At 45.8% G+C, this 21,074-nt stretch overlaps 1 protein-coding gene across 5 annotated transcripts in view; it reads left to right on the plus strand.

Annotated features, from left to right (window-relative positions):
* Positions 1 to 21,074, plus strand: part of CFAP54 (cilia and flagella associated protein 54) — a 703,284-nt gene that overhangs the window by 464,735 nt on the left and 217,475 nt on the right. For all 5 annotated transcript variants that reach the window (XM_073556932.1, XM_073556934.1, XM_073556933.1 and 2 more), the window contains exon 43: positions 4,376 to 4,463. In XM_073556932.1, the coding sequence (XP_073413033.1) occupies positions 4,376 to 4,463 (88 nt within the window). The remainder of the gene's footprint in view (positions 1 to 4,375; positions 4,464 to 21,074) is intronic.

Raw genomic sequence — 21,074 nt, forward strand, 5'->3', positions numbered from 1 at the left:
CCGGTAACATCTAAAATGAATCCCTGTGCTTTCTTTTCCCGTAAGTTCTCTTCATCTGAACGTAACTATGATGTGGGGAATCGGGAACTGTTGGCCATGAAATGGGCATTTGAGGAGTGGAGACATTGGTTGGAGGGAGCCAAACATCAAGTTGTGGTCCTCACTGACCACAAAAATTTGATTTACCTAGAGTCGGCTAAACGCTTGAACCCTAGACAGGCTAGGTGGGCCTTGTTTTTTACACGTTTTGATTTTGTGGTCTCTTTCCTTCCTGGAACTAAGAATGTCAAGGCAGACGCCCTCTCTAGGAGTTTCTTTGCTGATTCTCCTGTGGTGACCAAGCCTGCCACCATCTTAGGCGAAGGGGTAGTTCTTTCTGCCATCTCGCCCAATTTGAGACTTGCTCTGCAAGAGTTCCAGGAGGACAAACCTGAGCGTTGCCCCAGTGGAAAGTTGTATGTTCCTGACCAGTGGAAGAAGAGAGTGATGTTTGAAGTTCATTGTTCTGCATTGACTGGTCATCCAGGTATTTTTGGTACTAGAGATCTGGTGAGTCGCTCTTTTTGGTGGCCCACCTTGTCTCATGATGTCAGGAGTTTTGTGCAGTCCTGTGGGACTTGCTCCCGGTCTAAATCTTGTTCTCGCTCTAGTGGGTTGTTGATGCCTTTGCTGGTCCCCAGGAGGCCATGGACCCATATTTCAATGGATTTCATCTCTGATATGCCGGTCTCTCAAAGAATGACTGTTATTTGGGTGATTTGTGATAGGTTCTCTAAGATGGTTCATCTTGTACCACTCCCTAAGTTGCCATCTTCCTCTGAGTTGGTGCCTCTGTTTTTGCAACAGGTGGTTCGCTTGCACGGGATTCCTGAGAACATTGTATCTGACAGAGGAGTTCAATTTGTGTCTAAATTTTGGAGGACGTTCTGTTCCAAGTTGGGAATTCAGTTGTCCTTCTCCTCTGCTTTTCACCCTCAGACCAATGGGCAGACAGAGAGAACAAACCAGACCTTGGAGTCGTATTTGAGATGTTTTATTTCCGCTGATCAGGATGATTGGGTTTCATTTTTGCCCTTGGCCGAATTTGCTTTAAATAATAGAGCTAGTTCTGCCACTTTGATGTCACCTTTTTTTTGTAACTTTGGTTTTCACCCTCGATTTTCTTCAGGGCAGGTGGAGCCTTCTGCCTGCCCAGGTGTTGACACTGTGGTGGAGAGAATGCACCAGATCTGGGACCAAGTGGTGGATAAGTTATCTCTCTCCCAGGAAAAGGCCCAGCGGTTTTCCAATCGACATAGGACCATTGGTCCCCAGTTTAAGATTGGTGATATGGTGTGGTTATCATCAAAAAATATTGCTATGAAGGTGGCTTCTCCTAAGTTTAAGCCTAGATTTATTGGACCTTACAAGATTTTGGAGATTATTAATCCGGTCTCTTTTCGTTTGGCTCTTCCTGTCACATTTAAGATCCATAATGTGTTCCATAAGTCCTTGTTGAAGAGGTTTGTTGAGCCAGTTGTGCCTGAGGTGGCACCTCCGGACCCTGTATTGGTTGAAGGTAACTTGGAATATGAGGTAGAGAAAATTCTGGATTCCCGTCTGGCTAGACGGAGACTCCAGTATTTGGTTAAGTGGAAGGGTTATGGTCAGGAGGATAATTCCTGGGTCTCTGCCTCTGATATTCATGCCAAAAGATTGGTGCGTGCCTTTCATCGGGCTCACCCTGATCACCCTGGTAGCGTTGTTGAGGGTTCGGTGACCCCTCCTCAAGGGGGGGGTACTGTTGTGAGTTCATTTTCCCCTCCGTCACTGAGGCCTGGTGAACTCCCTATTCTAGTGAAGGAAGGTAGTGAGCCTGATTATCAGGCACCTGGGACTAATGAAGATGATTGGCTGAGTGGAGTCACTGACTGGATTTAAGGCAGCCTACGCCCTTTCTGCTCTGCGGGTGATTTCTCTGTGGACTCTTGGACACCAGTCTGATTCCTGCTCTCCTAAAGCTAAGTTTTCTGTTTTGCCTTTTTGCATCTAAGATTTGTTTTTGTTTTTCTTGCTTTTTGGATTCTGCCACTCCCTGCTGGAGTGTGCAGTGTTCCGTGAGCTCTGTCTTCTGAAAGTACCTGAGTGCTGATTAAGTTTTTGAAGCTTAGTTGCTTCAGGGCCATTTTTATATCAGCTTGTTGGCTTTTGTCTCTGATAGGGTTTTGGCAGATTGCAGACAGCAGCCTTCCTATCCGTTCCTGTCTAGGTAGTTTTTGGGCCCCGTCTTTGCTCGGCCTGTCTTTCTGTCTGTGTAAGTGTTTTCATCTTGCTTCACCGTATTTGTATGTGGGGGGCTGCCTATTGCTTTGGGGTCTGCTCTGGGGCAGTTGGATTTCCCCTTTCCTTCTTTGGGCCTATGTATCTCTCCGGCTGTGATCGAGGGGTCTAGGTCATCGTAGGAACTCCCCACGGCTACTGCTAGTTGTGTTAATGGGTTCAGGGGTCTGCAATCTGATAGTTGCCAACTTCTCTGGTTTTCGGGACTTAGCTAGCATTTCTGTTTTTGCCTCCTACGGTGACTCAATCATAACAGCCTGGTGTGGGAGGGACTAGCTTTCTCAGCTTTGCTGTATTGCTAAATCTAAAAGCTCTGATTGTGTCAGAAGGGCTGCACCCATGTAATCTAAGTGATACATCGCTGAATTCATCTTCTCTTTGCCTACATTATTCTGCTCTCAGATGATGTAGCAGAAACCTGCTGACAAATTCTCTTTAAGTCTATAAGCACAGCAGTGTATACATTAAGAATTTTCCCAACATATTCACCCACATCACACCACAGTCATGGTATGAAATCAGCCTTTACAAGGTACTCCAACAAGAAGAAATTATTACCCATTCATATGGTAACGCTTTAATCAGATGTCTTCACGTGTCCATAGTGAATGAAAGGAGCAAGACTGGACATGTTAAATGGCTATGCCAATCAAATGGGTGACAGAAGTTCCCTGTTCCAGAAATTGGTGGGGGTCTCATGGTATAGGTAATAACTTTCATCTTACTGGAGTAGCTTTAATTTTCTTTATTAGTATTATTTTGTTGGCATTTAGATTATCCCCACCTCTCCATGTATCAGGAACTGTAATGCATTGTGACAGTTTGTGCGTTTTTTGGAGGAAATTTTTGGAGCAAGTTTGTTAAAAAAAAAAAAAAGCCTAAAAAAAACTTAAGACTGTATTTATTAATTTCTATTGTAAAGCGACTTCCTGCACAGTCTTTCCAGCATTTTTATTCACCCTTCAGGTTCTTAAAAATACCTGATGGGAGAAAACACTTCCAAGTAAGCGCTGTCCAATCAAAAGGATGCAAAAAAGGATTTCAGAAAATGAGTTCTGCCTAACTATATTTGTGAACTATACAAGTCTTTTAGGTATGTTCACAATACATCAGAAAGCTTAAGATATAAGTTATAACTATATAGTTAAGCAGGATCCAAACAAAGAAGTGAAGAGGTGGCACTCTGTTATCCGGTAAAAAAATCTTATTTATTTAGTTAATTAGGATTAAAAATGTGGATGTGGGGGAGTCGGTTCTGTGGTGGACGACAACCGTTTCTCGTACCTGGACCCATTGAAGGGTAAGGAATACGCAAAACGGCCATTATCCGTCACAGAACCTACTCCCCCGCATCCATATTTTTAACCTTAATAAACTAAATACTGTAAATAGGTAATAGTATGCTATAAGGATTTTTTCTCTGCAATTCTGTGTATGGTCATACTTGCTAATTATGCATACATATTTTATTGCTATTAAAATGCTTTAAAAGGTTTGTCCACTATTTTTATATTAAAATTGGTCAATGGGGATCGTTGAAGAAAAAAGAATATATATTCATCTATTGGACCCCCTCCTTTCCACCGCCCTGTTGCTATTGATCCCTGCTGGTCAGCTGGTCTCCTCTTTCGGTGGGGGACGTCACTTGATTGCTGCAGGAAATAATTGGACCTGATCGGTTGCAAAATACTAATTCTCAGGAGGAGAACAAAAGACAGCCACCAGCACAGAGGATGTCCCAGCGCCTGCAGCTCTAGTTTGCATTAGGTGGAGCACCGGTGTTTACTTTTAGATTTCCAGAATACTAATTCTGTCCAAATTATCAGAAACAATCTAATTTTTGGCTTGAAGAGAAGATGAAGCCTCACACCAAGAGAGGAAGCCAGGAGACTGGCGTGAGACACCAGCAGCTGTGGGGCAAAATAATGGGGGTATGGTAGGTGCGTATATATTCTTTTCTTATTTTAATACCCCATGGGCCCATTTATAATCTAAAGAATGTTAGAATCTAAAAAAAACTTCAAAAACTAATTCTTTTTTTCCAATTGTGTATTAGAAATCCTTCATTCAGACAGACAGCAAGGACTTAAAGCTCAGGCTCTTCATGAACTTGGCAATCTTCACCTATATGCAGGAAATAAAAGGTATTATTTAGAATATAGTATTTTAGTTTCAGATAATGGGTTTGATTATGATTTAAAAACATGCGTTCTAGGTATATTCATGATGCTTTTGAAGTAGGGGGAAGGTATGTAGCACTCAAACTTCTCTTCTCCTGTGTGATTCTTCTGACCAGACCAGGGGTAAGGGTAGGTGCACATGACTGTTTTCTCTCCATCTGGGAAAATGGTCCGAATATTCTGATCAGACTCTGATCGGAGTTTGAATAGAGTGACATCAGTTTTTCTCGGAGGTGGAAACGAAAAAAAAGTTTCTCAATCTACTCCATTTTATCAGTCTGTGAAAATCAGACCACACTCAAATATCATCTGAGTGCGGTCCAATGTTTTTCCCCGACCCATATACACTCGGATCGTGTTGCTTCCCTGCATGGCTGCTTGGTCTGCTCGGTCGATCCCTGTATTGTGCCCCTGCACTCTGCTCTGTAGTGCGTCTCTGCACACGCTCTGTGCTTGTACTCTGCCTCTTGATTCATGCCATGTCTTGCGTTGTCTCTTGTGCCATGTTTGTCCTTGCCTTGCTTTGCCTTGTAGTACTTCCGCTGTTCTCTGCCTTAGCCTGTTTCACCATGTCTAGTCTTTGCTATTCTGAGCCTTGTAGTACTTCTCATGTTTTTTGCCTCTGCCTGGTTTTCCGTACTTTGTCCTATGGTGCTCTCTTGCACATTTCCATGTCTATTCTCAAGGTGCTCCCTTGACCCGGCTCTGGGCTTCGGCCTATGCTCCGCACCGTGTTCTGTACCCTGTCTTGCCTTGTTTCTTGCTTTGCCTTGCCTTGTTTCTTCGTGTGCCCTTTGCATGCGCCTGGCCTTCCTAGCCTCCTGCTTGTGCCTCAGCCGTGCCTGCCCTAGCCGTGCCCGTCGGTCAGTGACAGCTGTGTCACCTGCTATGCCCCAGTCAGGTTCGCTGGAGTCTTACCCGCCTGTTTCTGCTGCAGCCTGTCCAGCTAGCCAGTGCCCCAGCCGTGCTCTCGGTGCTTCCTTGCACTCACGCTGTCTCTGCACTGTGCTCTCCGTCCTTCTCTTAGCATGCGCAGGCCCTCACCTGCCCCGTGGCATACCTCCCCGTGCTTCTGTAAAAGTATGCGCAGGTCTAGCCATGTACCCTGTCGTGCCCTCTAGCACGTACAGGTCCTAGTCTGTACCCTGACCCTGGCATGCCTCTCTGCACACGCAGGATTCTGCCTTGAACCTTGACCCTGGCGTGCCCCTCTGCATGCGCAGGACTCTGCCTTGAACCCTGGCGTGTCTCTCTAAACGCTCAGGACTCTGCCTTGAACCCTGGCATGTCTCTCTACACGCGCAGGACTATGCTTGAACCCTGACCCTGGCGTGCCCCTCTGCATGCGCAGGACTTTGCCTTGTACCCGGACCCTGGCGTGCCTCTCTGCACGTGCAGGATTCTGCCTTGAACCTTGACCCTGGCGTGCCCCTCTGCACGCGCAGGACTCTGCCTTGAACCCTGACCCTGGCGTGTCTCTCTACACGCGCAGGACTCTGCCTTGAACCCTGACCCTGGCGTGCCCCTCTGCACGCGCAGGACTCTGCCTTGAACTATGACCCTGGTGCGCCCTCTGCACGCGCAGGACTCTGTCTTGTCCCTTGTGCCTTGGCGTGTCTCTACACACGCATCCTGTCTTGTATGTTGAACTTTGATCCCTGGCGTGTCCCCTACACACGCATCATACTTTGCACATTGAACCTGGCGTGTCCCTACACACGCACCTTCCTTGCACCTTGCCCTGGACCCTGGTGTGCCCCTAGCACGCACCCTGCCTGGAATCTTGCCTTGGACCTCGGCGTGTTCCCTAACATGCACCATGTCTGGAGATCTGTTGTGCCTCCTTGCCTGTACCCTGGTTTGCCTGCTGGATTCCCGGAACCTGCCATCACTGCCAGAGATCGTAAGCATGAAGTCTACAGCCTGACGCCCTGATCCCTGCCAGCTGTCCGGAGTCCGATGCCATCGTGTCCTTGCCGGTAACCAGGGTTGCCTTCTAGCACGTACTATTCCATGGACCTTGGCGTGCCACACACACACCTTGCCGTGTTTGCTTGTTATCACGTTTCGCACTGAATGTTATCCTGAACTTGTCTTAATGAAGATACCTTGAACTCACGTCTTGTCTTGTTTCCTGCACGTCCTTGTCGTCAGACACTCGTACCTAGTGTCTACCTGAGCCGGTCGTCTGGTGCCAGCAGTCGTGGTAGCTCACCCCCTTGGTCTTGCCTCTGACACTCCCTGTATAGGGGGTGGTTCCTCACAAGGTCAGCTCGCCCTAGGTGGGTGGGTGCCACGACCCAGAGAGTCCACTCTAAAGAAAAAGTCTACTCAGCGTAAGCTGACCTCGTCACAAATAATTCCTCTCCGCCGGTGTGAAGGTCTTGGAGAAGAAGAAGCATAGGTGCTTCTGACCTTGGGAGTCCTTCTGGAACAGGACCGCTCCAGCACCGAAGGAAGAGGTATCCACCTCCAGAATGAAGGGTTTATCTGCATCGGGGCGATGTAGAATGGGAGCGCTAACGAAATGGGTCTAATGAAGGAGAAGGCCTCGGAGACAGGTTCTGACCCCACTTGGGATGTGCACCCTTCTTGGTGAGGGCCACCAAGGGGGCTACCAAAGTCGAGAAGTGGGGAGTGAATTGGCGATAATTTATGAACCCCATAAAGCGCTGCACCGCATTGAGCGAATGGGGCTCCTGCCAATCCATCACCGCCTGTAGTTTGGCAGGATCCATGGCCAATCCCTGGGCCGAGATGATATAGCCCAGGAAAGGCAAGGACTCCTGCTCAAACACACACTTCTCCAACTTGGCATAGAGGGAGTTCGCCCGTAGAAGGTCGAAAACTTTGCAAACATCTCTCCGGTGGGAGTCAATATCTGGAGAGTAGATGAGGATATCATCCAGATAGACTACAACTGAGGAGGTGGGCATACCCCGGAAGATGTTGTTCACAAAATCTTGGAAGACGGCAGGAGCATTACAGAGCCCGAAGGGCATCAACAGGTATTCATAGTGCCTGTCCCTGGTGTTAAAGGCCGTCTTCCATTCGTCCCCCTCACGGATGAGAATCAGGTTGTAAGCCCCCCGCAGATCAAGTTTAGTAAACACTCTCGCTCCAAGTAGTCTATCGAACAGTTCCAATATCAGGGGCAGAGGATACTTGTTCTTAACGGTAATACCATTAAGACCCCTGTAATCGATGCAGGGACGCAGTTCTCCATTCTTCTTCTGGACTATGAAGAATCCTGCACCCGCTGGTGACACTGACGTCCTAATGAATCCTCTTGCCAGATTCTCCCTGATGTATTGAGACATGGCCTCTGTCTCCGGGAGAGATAAGGGATAGACTCGACCCCGGGGAGGCTCAGCACCCGGCAAGAGGTCAATAGGACAGTCATAGGGGCGATGCGGTGGAAGGGTCTCTGCCGCCTTTTTGGAGAACATGTCTGCATACTGTCGATAGTGTTTGGGGAGCGAGGAAAGATATGCGGGGACCTCGGTGGAGGCAACCTGGACGCACTCCCTCAGACATCTACTAGACATCTAGGGGTTTCTACTCCCTGGACGAAACCCCTACAAGAAGCACTATTGCCCGAGAACTTCTCGGGCAGCGGGAGGCGGGACAAAGTCGGGGCAGGGATGGCAGTGGTCACACGGGAGACAGCCTCCGTGGCTGCCTGAACAGCGACTGCAGTAACATCCGCAGCTGAGGCTGAACGCTCAAGAGCCGCCAACCTACCCTGCAGCTGCCAGATGTACTGCATCAATCGCTGTTCGTCAGTCCATTACTAACCAGACCCTGGCGCTAGTATAATGTTACGGGCTGGCGGAACACACCAAATAATAAAGAAGTGGTTTAGGTGCGATCGCAGCCTGGGGTTCACCGTGCAGAGATGGTAACTGCTGCTCGGTAATGGCGGACGCTATATGGCGGTATAAAGGAAGAACACGCGCGGGTTAACATCACCTGGTGTGTACAGGGCGAACTCTGTTGCTTCACAGAGCCGCACTACCGCAGAACATAAATGCCGGAGCCGGTTTAGCTCACAGAGCTTGGCAACGGAGCGAACAGAATGCAGTCACAGAACTCTGCCCCAAGGACACGGGGTCAGAGTCCCTCTAGACCTTCTGAGCGCGTGGTGTCGCACCTGTGGACGCCACTATAGACGCTGACTATGGTGTAGTGTCGAGCACGTGTATCGTGGCGAGCAGAGCCACCAGTGGACACTGATGCCAGTCTCAGACTCTGCCTCTACCTACACCTAAGCCTGGGCGCTTAACAGGCTAGGCTGCACAACACATGCACACCAAGGGTAGGGGTTTCTTAATGAGTCATTCACCAGAGACATTCATACATGCATACAACACTCACTCCTCATAGTCTGGTAATACAGTCTATACTAGTGCATGGCTGGGCGGCCATGCAAACCTTTTATAGCCGCGCCCTTCCGGGACCTTCCTGACCTTCCTGATGGTCCAATCCGAGCTGGAGAAGGACCTGAGCATGTGACCTCCGATTGTGACCTCCTTGCAGTGCGCAGGCGCCAGACATCTCCCGACGCCTGCGCACTGCAGGACTCTGCTCTGCCCTCAACAGGGCAGAGCAGTGTGCCTGTGCCAGAGCCACGACAGGAAGGGAAGAAGAGGACAGCATCGTATGAAGATGGGAGGCGCCGGACCAGACCGTGACACCAATCGGACCGGACCACCCCCTCCAGTGAGTATAATCTAATTTGTTTTTCTTATCTTTCAGGTTACATCGGGGGCTTATCTACAGCATTACAGAATGCCGTAGATAAGCCCCTGATGTCAATGCCGGCAGCTCATAGTCCAAAAAAAGGGTGACAGATTCCCTTTAAGAGTTCTGGCTCCTAGAGACTAGTTAAACCCTCCTAATCAACTCGCTACCTGCATTAAAGACAGCTGCCTTATTTAGTCACCTTATAAAAGACTCCTGTCCACAGACTCAATTAATCAATCAGACTCTAACCTCTAAAACATGGGCAAGACCAAATAGCTTTATAAAATTGCCAGGGACAAGATCATAGCTCTGCACAAAGCTGGAATGGGCTACAAAACCATAATTAAGACTCTGGGTGAGAAGGAGACAACTGTTGGTGTAATAGTAAGAAAATGGAAGAAATACAAAATGACTGTCTATCGACATCGATCTTGGGCACCATGCAAAATCTCACCTCATGGGGTATCCTTGATCATGAGGAAGGTGAGCGACCAGCCTAAAACTACACGGAGGGAACTTGTTAATGGTCTCAAAGGCAGCTGGGACCACAGTCACCAAGAAAACCATTGGTAACACATTACGCCATAAAGGTTTAAAATCCTGCAGTGCCCGCAAGGTCCCTGTTGGAATCTGCTCAGTTTGTGACTATCCGCCATTTTCTTGTAGTGTTTTGGCTGCTGGTCTTTTTCCCCTGGTGCTCGGTTTGCCTTTGGTCAGGTGATTGTATCACCCTTTATTAATCTTCACCTGTCTCTCATTCCTTGCTGGACAACAGTGTTAATCCACTTGAAGTCTGGCTTGGAGCCTTGCTTTGCTCTCTGTGTAATTAGTACAGTTCTGGGACCTCTGGTTCCACTAGCCTCAGTTTCTGTTTTCAGTTTGCTTCTGCAGCGTTCCTTGTGTTTTCTGTTAGGAGGTGACCTGTTTTTGTACCCAGCCCTTATATCTTTCAGGGACCCCCTTCCCCTTATCTATAGGTCTTCGCTTGAGATTAGCCTAAGATCGTTGGTGGGTATATTCACAAGGAATGGGTCGCCCACTCCATTGTAGGGCACCAGCCTAGCCGCAGTGCAGGGTCAGTTTTCCCCCTCCTACCCTAGTCCTGTGCTGCAGAACTATAGCAGTCCCCTTGCTCAAGATGGCACATGTGCAGGCCCGTCTGAAGTTTGCCAATGAACACTTGGATGATGCTGTGAGTGATTGGGAGAAGGTGCTGTGGTCAGATAAGACAAAAATTGAGGTCTTTGGCATTAACTACTTTAAACTCGCCGTGTTTGGAGGAAGAGAAATGCTACCTACGACCCAAAGAACACCATCCCCACTGTCAAGCATAGATGTGGAAACATTATGTTTTGGGGGTGTTTCTCTGTTAAGGGCACAGGACTACTTCACCGCCTCAATGGGAGAATGGATAAAGCCATGAACCGTAAAATCCTGAGTGACAACCTCAAAATCTTCCTCTCTGGGCCCATGTAATGGAGAAGAACAATGAGGAGGCCTGTTCTCAAGATAAACTGTTCTCCATTACATGGGCCCAGAGAGGAAGATTTTGAATGAACTTTGGTCATGGGCAGCACGTTGGCTCATTGGTTAGCACTGTTGCTTTGTACAGTGGGGCAAAAAAGTATTTAGTCAGTCAGCAATAGTGCAAGTTCCACCACTTAAAAAGATGAGAGGCGTCTGTAATTTACATCATAGGTAGACCTCAACTCTTGGAGACAAACTGAGAAAAAAAAATCCAGAAAGTCACATTGTCTGTTTTTTTTTTCATTTTATTTGCATATTATGGTGGAAAATAAGTATTTGGTCAGAAACAAAATTTCATCTCAATACTTTGTGATATATCCTTTGTTGGCAATGACAGAGGTCAAACGTTTTCTGTAAGTCTTCACAAGGTTGCCACACACTGTTGTTGGTATGTTGGCCCATTCCTCCATGCAGATCTTCTCTAGAGCAGTGATGTTTTTGGCTTTTCGCTTGGCAACACGGACTTTCAACTCCCTCCAAAGGTTTTCTATAGGGTTGAAATCTGGAGACTGGCTAGGCCACTCCAGGACCTTGAAATGCTTCTTACGAAGCCACTCCTTCATTGCCCTGGCGGTGTGCTTTGGATCATTGTCATGTTGAAAGACCCAGCCACGTTTCATCTTCAATGCCCTTGCTGATGGAAGGAGGTTTGCACTCAAAATCTCACGATACATGGCCCCATTCATTCTTTCATGTACCCGGATCAGTCGTCCTGGCCCCTTTGCAGAGAAACAGCCCCAAAGCATGATGTTTCCACCACCATGCTTTACAGTAGGTATGGTGTTTGATGGATGCAACTCAGTATTCTTTTTCCTCCAAACACGACAAGTTGTGTTTCTACCAAACAGTTCCAGTTTGGTTTCATCAGACCATAGGACATTCTCCCAAAACTCCTCTGGATCATCCAAATGCTCTCTAGCAAACTTGAGACGGGCCCGGACATGTGCAGGCTTAAGCAGTGGGACACGTCTGGCACTGCAGGATCTGAGTCCATGGTGGCGTAGTGTGTTACTTATGGTAGGCCTTGTTACATTGGTCCCAGCTCTCTGCAGTTCATTCACTAGGTCCCCCCGCGTGGTTCTGGGATTTTTGCTCACCGTTCTTGTGATAATTCTGACCCCACGGGGTGGGATTTTGCGTGGAGCACCAGATCGAGGGAGATTATCAGTGGTCTTGTATGTCTTCCATTTTCTAATTATTGCTCCCACAGTTGATTTCTTCACTCCAAGCTGGTTGGCTATTGCAGATTCAGTCTTCCCAGCCTGGTGCAGGGCTACAATTTTGTTTCTGGTGTCCTTTGACAGCTCTTTGGTCTTCACCATAGTGGAGTTTGGAGTCAGACTGTTTGAGGGTGTGCACAGGTGTCTTTTTATACTGATAACAAGTTTAAACAGGTGCCATTACTACAGGTAATGAGTGGAGGAAAGAGGAGACTCTTAAAGAAGAAGTTAGAGGTCTGTGAGAGCCAGAAATCTTGATTGCTTGTTTCTGACCAAATACTTATTTTCCACCATAATATGCAAATAAAATGAAAAAAAAAAACAGACAATGTGATTTTCTGGATTTTTTTTTCTCAGTTTGTCTCCCATAGTTGAGGTCTACCTATGATGTAAATTACAGACGCCTCTCATCTTTTTAAGTGGTGGAACTTGCACTATTGCTGACTGACTAAATACTTTTTTGCCCCACTGTAGCACTGGGGTACTGGGTGCAAATTCCATCAAGAATAATATCTGCAAAGAGTTTGCCCTCCTCTTGTTTGTGTGGATTTCGTCCCACACACCAAAGACATACTAATAGGGATTTTAGATTATGATCTCCAATGGGGACAGTAATGATGATATCTGTAATGTGCTGTGGAATGAATGGCACTGAGTAATATAAAGAAATAAATTGTGCCATTTAAAGGGAATCTGTCATCAGTTTGGGCCGATATGAAGTAAGGCCACCACCTTTCGGGGCTGATAAACAGCATTCTATAAAGCTGTATATTGGCCCCCAACTCGACCTGTAAACGAAGAAAAGTAACTTTTATTATATTCACCTGTGGGGGGAGGTCCAGTCCGAGGGGTGTTGCAGGTCTTGTGCAGCACCTCCCATCTTCTTGCTATGCTGCCCTCCTGTTTGCTTCGGGTGGATGACCCATCCCTACGTCATCTACACAATCTCCCCGGTATTGCGCTCCTGCGCAGGCTTACTCCTCTGACCTATTGAGGGCAGAGCAAAGCACTACTGCAGTGCGCAGGCGCTGGGAAAAGTCAAAGAGCCCCGGCGCATGCGCACTGTAGTACCTTGCTCTGCCGTCAGCAGGGCAGAGAATTGTGCTTGTGTAGGAGCACAATGCTGAGGAGACACTGTGGATGACATATGAACGCGTCATCCACAAGAACGAGGATGGCCACAAAAAGATGGGAGGCGCCGGACCAAGACCAGCGACACCCCTCAGACCGGACCACCCTACGAGTGAGTATAATAAGTTATTTTTCTTCTCTTACAGGTCGGATTGGGAGCCGATATATACAGCATTATAGATTGCTGTATATTAGCCCTGAAAGGTGATGGCCTTACTTCATATTGGTCAAAACTGGTGTCAGGTGCACTTTAAAGTTTGCTCGACAGTCTGGGATAGCTGACCTCTGTGTTCCTCTGTCTTTGTCAGCTCTATTAACTTCGATGCTTAACCACTGACCCATTTCTACCATATTCACAGTATGTAGGTGGCAAAGGGTCACATTATTTTAGTTATGTAACTGCTTCTGATACTTCTGAATGGGTTCATTTCTCATTTATCGCCATTCAACTTTTAACAGCAAAGTGTAAAAACAAGATTCCTTCCAGTGTACTACATGCAATATAGAAATTTAGTAATGGAGTACTACATTCAATTTAGTAATGGAGGTGACAGAATAAAGGTATAATCCATTGCAATGTTACACTGCATTGGAATTTCAATTCTGTTATCTCAGTCAGTAAATGTTTAGAAAACTGGAGTTTAAGGAAACAAAACACTGCTGTTTTCCTTTTGTAACCACTTTCATAAGCACTGCATGCTCTGTTGTAATAACTCTAAAATCGAGCTAATGAATAAAGTGCTTATAGCCGTGATATCTTCAATGAAATGTGCTTTGTGTATTAGTAATTGCTGTTTTCTTTGTGCATGTGTATGTTTAGGTTAGAGCTAGGCTGTTTGTGTAAGTGTACATTTCCCAAATAATGGAGTAAAGACGGCACACACCAGCTAGAGCTTATCTTCTATATTTCTCCAAAAAAAGAATATTAAAAAGCCATCAGGTTAAATGCAAGTGAGATACAACAGGCCACAGATGTTTTGCACTATCCGCGGCACTTAGTCAGTCCTTGAAGCATACAACAAAACAGCTGTTACCTGTAGTGTTTCACTTGATTTTAACCCCATGGCTTTTTAATCTTTTTTTTTTTTGAGAAATAAAGAAGATAAGCCCTAGCTGGTGTGCGCCACCTTTACTCCTTTATTCCTTTTTTGAATTACGAGACTTTGCTTTCTCCATACACTGCATATTGAGCCCACATGTAAAGTTTGTGATGATAATGAGACTTGTGAAAAGTAACACCAGCAAAACAGGCAGTGCATGCTATTTAAAACTCGCTAAACATTTAAAAAAAATGTATATTTCTTATAAAAACTTGATTTACAGTACATTTGTTGAGTCCTTTAAAAAATGAAGGAAAATACAGTAAGGCTAAGGCCGGTTTCACATTTGCGCTTTATAGCGCAGCGATGGCCTGCGCACGGCCGCCGCTAAGCCCCGCCCCCTGCCGGCTCCCTGCCCGCCCCATCCGGTCATCGCCGCCTACTAGCGCACATGGGCGCTTGCGATCTGCGCACTCTATCTTTAGCATAGGGTGCGCAGATCGTGCGCTGGCCGTGCGCTAGCAGGATTTTGTCGTGCGCTGCGCACTTTTGAAGGTGCTCCCGTGTGCGCCGAACGCAGCATGTTGCATTTCGGCGCGCATGGCGCACCTTCAAAAGTGCGCAGCGCACGGCAAAATCCTGCTAGCGCACGGCCAGCACACGATCTGCGCACCCTATGCTAAAGATAGGGTGCACAGATCGCAAGCGTCCATGTGCGCTAGTAGGCGGCGATGACTGGATGTGGCGGGCAGGGAGCTGGGAGGGGGCGGGGCTTAGCGGCGGCCGTGCGCAGGCCGTCGCTGCGCTATGAAGCGCAAATGTGAAACCGGCCTAAGTGCACACGTAGCAGAAAATTTCTGCTCAAAAACCTGACTCCCTTCCCAGAAACCGCGCCTTTTTTGTCTTCGTGCTTTCCGCGCGTTTTCATCGCGGTTTTGATGCTTTTTTTCCGGCGCATTTTCAAAATGCATTGAACTAGCCAGAAACGCGGAAAAATCCGCAAAATTAATGAGCATGCTGCGTTTTTTTCGCGGTAAAAAACGCATCAATATGCACGAAAAGTGCAAAATGCATATAAATTAATGGGAAGCTCAAAACCGCTAAAAAAACGCTGTGTGTGAACACAGTCTGAGTATTAGGTGTTCTCCCAAAAATAAGGTTGGCTCATGTTGATTACTATCACATCACAAATCCTCAGAAACCCTAAATTCATAAAATAACAACACAGTAGTAGAAGTTTATTAACTTTTCTGAAAACAAACATTCAAAGGCACAGAGTCCATTCAAGTTAATATTTTGCTTTTTTCTAGCTGCCACAGATTTGCTGTGTGAGTAGCAAGAACCATTTACCCCTTTGAATGGAACAATGGGGCACATGTATTAAAATAAATGTGTCAGAATTCTGAAACAGCTTGTGCCAACCCCCCACCTATATGACTTATTGCTTATCATGCGTTTTAAACACTGTTTGCATTCCACTCAATAAACAAGCGTAACTGGTTGGCAAATGGGTATGGCTTGGTGGAAGATTTGTGGTCAAAAGTATGCCACTGTGTGTGCAAAGTCTTGGCAGTAAACTTAGCTTACCAGTAGGTAGTGTAAAATTAGACTTAAATATCTGATGATGAGCCAAATATTTCATCCAGTCTGGTGCATTTTCACACTGTCTCGTCTACCGTGACCGTGTCTATGTACAGTATTAGCCAAGATTAGTAAATCTGCCCCAGTATTTTGGTTATATTTAAAAATATAATGAGTTTATGGAAGGATTAAAGATGAATTTGTTAATTCACAACTGTTATCGCCAGTTTTCCTTGCGGAGACAGTAATGCATCACATTGCAGAAAAGAAACAGTTAATCAACAAACTCAGACCTATTACATCTTTACGTCATGGCTAAATTATAGGTAAATGCTTTCAAAGGTAAAAGTCATCCATCATGGCAATGTAAATTAAACAAGAAATTGGTCAACTAATGTGAAGTTTCTCAAACACCTTTCACCATCTAATTTTTCCGGTTGAGTACCGCTGATTCCCAACGTGACCTTTAAAGCTTAATTGTTATGTAATGAAATGTTATGCCACATTCTAATATGGGTTTATTTAAATTTCTCAATAGTTTTTATATTTGTTTGTTAGCCAATTTATTCGTTCAAAATGAGAAGAGTCAATTCTCCTATAGTAAAGAAATTCTTTAATCAATTTGAGCATGCTAGACTGGCAACATCATGGAGTAATGGCTGCAGAGCTGAATAAAAATGGTTTTTATTTTGTTAGTTTTTCTCTCCACCGTTCCAGAGATTTTAGCTGGTAAGATTAGGTTATAATTCATAATAAGTCCGATGGGGCATTGCCAGAGATTTTTCTCTGGAGGTGTGTACATTTTTTCCGTTTCCTGCCTTCTGCTTATGATTGGTCAACATCATGCAGGGAAAACAGCACACGCCCCCCAGAAGGTCAGAAGATCATGCTTTCTCCTCTGAGATTTAGGCCATGTGCACACGTTGCGGATTCTGTTGCAGATCCGCAGCGTTTCACGCTCTGCGGGTCCACTGCAGATTTAGCTGCGTTGTACAGTACCATTGTTTTCAATGGTAAACTGAAAAACGCTGAGCACATGCTGCGGGTTCAAATCCGCAGCATGTAAATTCTTTGTGCGGAATCCGCAGCGGTTTCACACCTTCTCCATTGTAGAGGTGTTAAACTGCAGGGCAAAACCGCAGGCTAATCTGCAGGTAAACCGCAGGTCTTTTGACCTGAGAATTTACCTGTGGATTTTTCCAAATCTGCAGCTCCTAAAACTACGTGTGCACATAGCCTTGATGATACACAGCCCTGATCTCAGCCTTGATTTCTGTATTTACTGTGTAGTATAGAGCAGAGATGCGTGTAATTGCAATCACATTCAGCTTTCATCTCATGCCCGGTCAATGTGTTTTGGGGATACAGCTGAGCTGACAGCACTGTGAAATAAGAGCACCAAGGTGTTTGTAATTACACTCAGCTCTGCTGTACTCTCTATAGCATAGCCAAATAGAAGAGGGTTAAATCCTAGCACTTCAGGTCTTGATTAGATGCACCAGACCAGCTTTGACTAAGAAACAGGGCCTGTGTTTACTAGGTGTGTCAGTCTGCTGAATGTTGAGCAGAGTTGAGTGTGCCTCAGGTGAGTGACTAACCAATATGTGAGCTATAGCTGGGAGAGAGACGTGCCAGGCTCTTTCTCTGAGTGGAGACAGCATGGGTCATCTAGGAAAGCTGAGCAGTCTGTGTGTTGGGGCTGCAGAGAATAGGGTTGATCGAATAGCTTCAAATAAGTGCTTATTCGAATAACTATAGTGCTTACCAAATAGCTGCATCGCGAACCCGGATACCTGGAGCGCTCTCGATAATCAGCTGTTCAGCACCGCAGCTGCATGTGTCACAGCTGTGTGACAGTTACAACACATGCATGCAGAGCCTGTTTGTTGGGCTATCCATGCATGTGTTGTGACTGTGAAACAGCCTCGACACATGCAGCTGTGGCACTAAACATATGATTATCGAGAGCGCTCCAGGTATCCGGGTTCCCGATAGAGCTATTTGGTAAGCGCTATATCTACTTGGATAAGGACTTATCCAAAGCTATTCGATCAAGCCTAGCAGAGAACCATGTGGAAGTTGCAGCCTGTTCAGTGTGAACTGTGCCCAAAATTGAGCACTTCTATTTAAAGCTAGAAGCTGCTGGAGCTCGAGTTGAAGGTGACTCTGAGACTGGTGAATGAAGTTTGCTCCAGGAGAAAGGACTGTAATCTGTTCTGGTAAGCCCAAATCGACATATGTGCCCTGCTAAATCAACTGTTTCTGTGCCGCAATATCTTTGTGTCCAGCAGAGGCTGTTTTTGGTTTGAATCTCTTGGAGTTTTAGGCTATGTGCACACGTTGCGGATCCGCAGCGATTTTTCCTCACAGAATTGCACCAAATCTGCAAAGGAGCGCTCAAGCAATGTTACTCAATGGGAATCCAGAATTGGTGTGCACATGCTGTGGATAATTCCGCACTGATTCGCAGCATTTTATTTTCCGCAGCATGTCAATTCTTTTTGCGTATCTGCAGCGTTTCTGCACCCATTGACTTATATAGAGTCAGTCAAATCCACAGCCAAACCACAGGTGTAAAAAGGTCTGCGGATTTGCGTGCCAAAAACGCTGCAGAAAGGAAGGAGAAGAGTGTGTGGGTGGAGAATGTGTGAGCGGAGAATATCTGCGTGTCTGTTTATGGGTGTCTGTGTGTGTAGCCAGGCATCGTCTGATAGGACTACTACAGTACTCCCATCCTGCTATGTCTGCTGTCACATATAACAGTGACAGCATGAGCCGAAGATGGGACAGTAGTCCCCTCATCCGGCGACTGTGTTCAGTTGTAAACCAAAAAAACATTCATACTCACCAAACACCTAATCCCCGACGCCCCTCGATCTCCTGCAACAAAAATAAAATAATAAACCAACATATACTTACCTTAGTCCATTTAATAACGAATGTCCCACGACGAGCTCACGTATAGAACAGTCACATTGGGGGATGTGACCGCTCTACCCGGCTGCTGGTGATACACTTGACAGGAGTTAATCCTCCCGCAGTGTATAACTGCGCCACCGTGAGAGTACACCGGAGTTTGTGCTGTCACTTGCTACACTGCTGTGTGAGAAATTTCTCACTCAGTGGTGCTGTAACTGAGAGCACGAACTCCAGTGAACTCTCTGTGATGCACTGCAGGAGCGATTAGCTCCTGTCAGTGTATCACCGGAGGCTGGGTAGAGCAGTCACATCTCCTAGTGTGACTGTTCTACACGTGAGATCGTCGTGGGACACTTGGTAAATGGACTGCGTCAGACAGGGAGTATTTGTGTTGGTTTATTTTATTTTTGTTGCAGGAGATGGATAGATTTGGGGATTAGGCGATGCAGTAAGTATGGTAAGTTAAGATTCAATAAAGGAGTCTATGTGATTATTTCAATTAAAGTACTTTATTCTGTGTCTTTATTTACCATATAATTATAAGATTAGTAATGGATAGGTGTCTTATTGACGCTTCTTCATTACTAATCCGTGGGCTTGATATCACCAGACAATACAAAGGTGACATCAACCCCACAAATATTTTATATTTTATTGTCAGGTGACATCAAGCCCACAGGTTAGTAATGGAGAGGCGTCTATAAGATCCATTATTATACATCCATTAGTAACCCCTTAGTGAAATTGTATAAAAACACACACCCAGAATAAAGTCCTTTATTTGAAATAATGACACAGACTCCTTTAATAATCTTAATTAAATCATACTCATGGAACTCCTCATCCACTGAAGCCAACGTCTCCTGCAACAAAAATAAAATAATAAACCACAGTATTCCTCACCTGTCTACAGAAAAGATCATACGTAATGTCCCACGATGATCCTGATCATTTGGAGAGCAGTCATATCAGAGATGTGACTGCTCTCAAAGACAGGACAGGATACACTGACAGGAGGTAATTTCTTGCGCAGTGTATAACTGAGCTGCTGTGAGAGAGGTCACCAAAGTTCATCAGCTCCGGTGATCTCCCTTACGGCACTACTGCTGCGTGGGAAGGTTCTCACACAGCGGTGCCGTAAGTGAACTCGCACGGCAGCTCAGTGATACACTGCGGGAGCTATTACTTTGTAATTGTGTCAATGTATCACCGGTGGCCAGGTAGAGCGGTCACATCTCCCGATATGACTGTTCTACATGTGAGATTGCCATGGAACACTGGGATTACATGGACTACGGCAGACAGGTGAGTATATGTTGGTTTATTATTTTACCTTATTTCTAGGAGACAAGGGCGTCAGGGATTTGGTGTGAGGTGAGTATAATGGGTTTTTATTTATATGTGAATGTGTATGTAATTTTACTTTTTTTTTTTTTTATTTAACTGTGAGCACAGGCGCCGGCAGATGACACTACACCTCCCATCAGTGTCACCTACTGTCACTATTTTCAGTAACAGCAGACATAGCCTGATGGGAGAAGTAGTCTCATCGGCCCATGCCAGCTTTTTACCGCAGGTCACCGCTGTGGGTCATAGTCAGCTGCAGGATCACGCTGATATCTGGCAGAATGATCCTGCAAGTCACAGTCACAGCTGCGGAGTCACGCTGACATCTGACAGCATGATCCCGCAGCGCTCTGACCGGCGGTATTAGCGTTACTTCCTATAAGAACCACCGCGCCGGTGTTTCCCATGCCGTCACACAGATGACAGCGTGGGAAACACCATAGAAAGAGACAGTAAAATGCAAAACAAAAACTCAGTAAATCTGCAAACATTTTTATACCTGCGTTTTTGCTGCGTAATTTGACTGACTCAATTGAAGTCAATGGGTGCGGAAACGCTGCAGAAGCGCAAAAAGAATTAACCTGCAAAAAAATGCACCGCAAATACGCACGGAAATTTACTGATCATGTGCACAACACTTCAGCATTGTCATTGAATTACCTTGCATAAGGATTCCATTGCGTTTTTGGACCATTTCCTAGCTAATAAAACCCCATGAAAACACATAAAAAACGCATCGTGTGCACATAGTCTTAAAGTTATATTTTATATATCACTTCAATTCGATTTGACAGTGAATTAAATATTGTTATAACTAGGGATATTCCGACATTAAAATACTGTGAATAAACTTTTCTTATAATAAGGTTTTTTAGCTATGAATATTACTATTTAAAAGTGTGTTAGACCACACTATTGTGCTTAGTTACAGTGAATCTGTCAGCAGGTTGTTGCTATGTAATGTGAGAAAAGCATGATGTAGGGGCAGAGACACTGATTCCAGCTATGTGTGACTTACTAGATTGCTTAGAGTAGTTTTGATAGAATCCCTGTTTTCGCATCTT

The sequence above is a fragment of the Dendrobates tinctorius genome, unplaced genomic scaffold (genome assembly GCF_039654945.1).
Source record: "Dendrobates tinctorius isolate UK_male_01 unplaced genomic scaffold, ASM3965494v1 ptg000241l, whole genome shotgun sequence".
Lineage (NCBI taxonomy): Eukaryota > Metazoa > Chordata > Amphibia > Anura > Dendrobatidae > Dendrobates > Dendrobates tinctorius.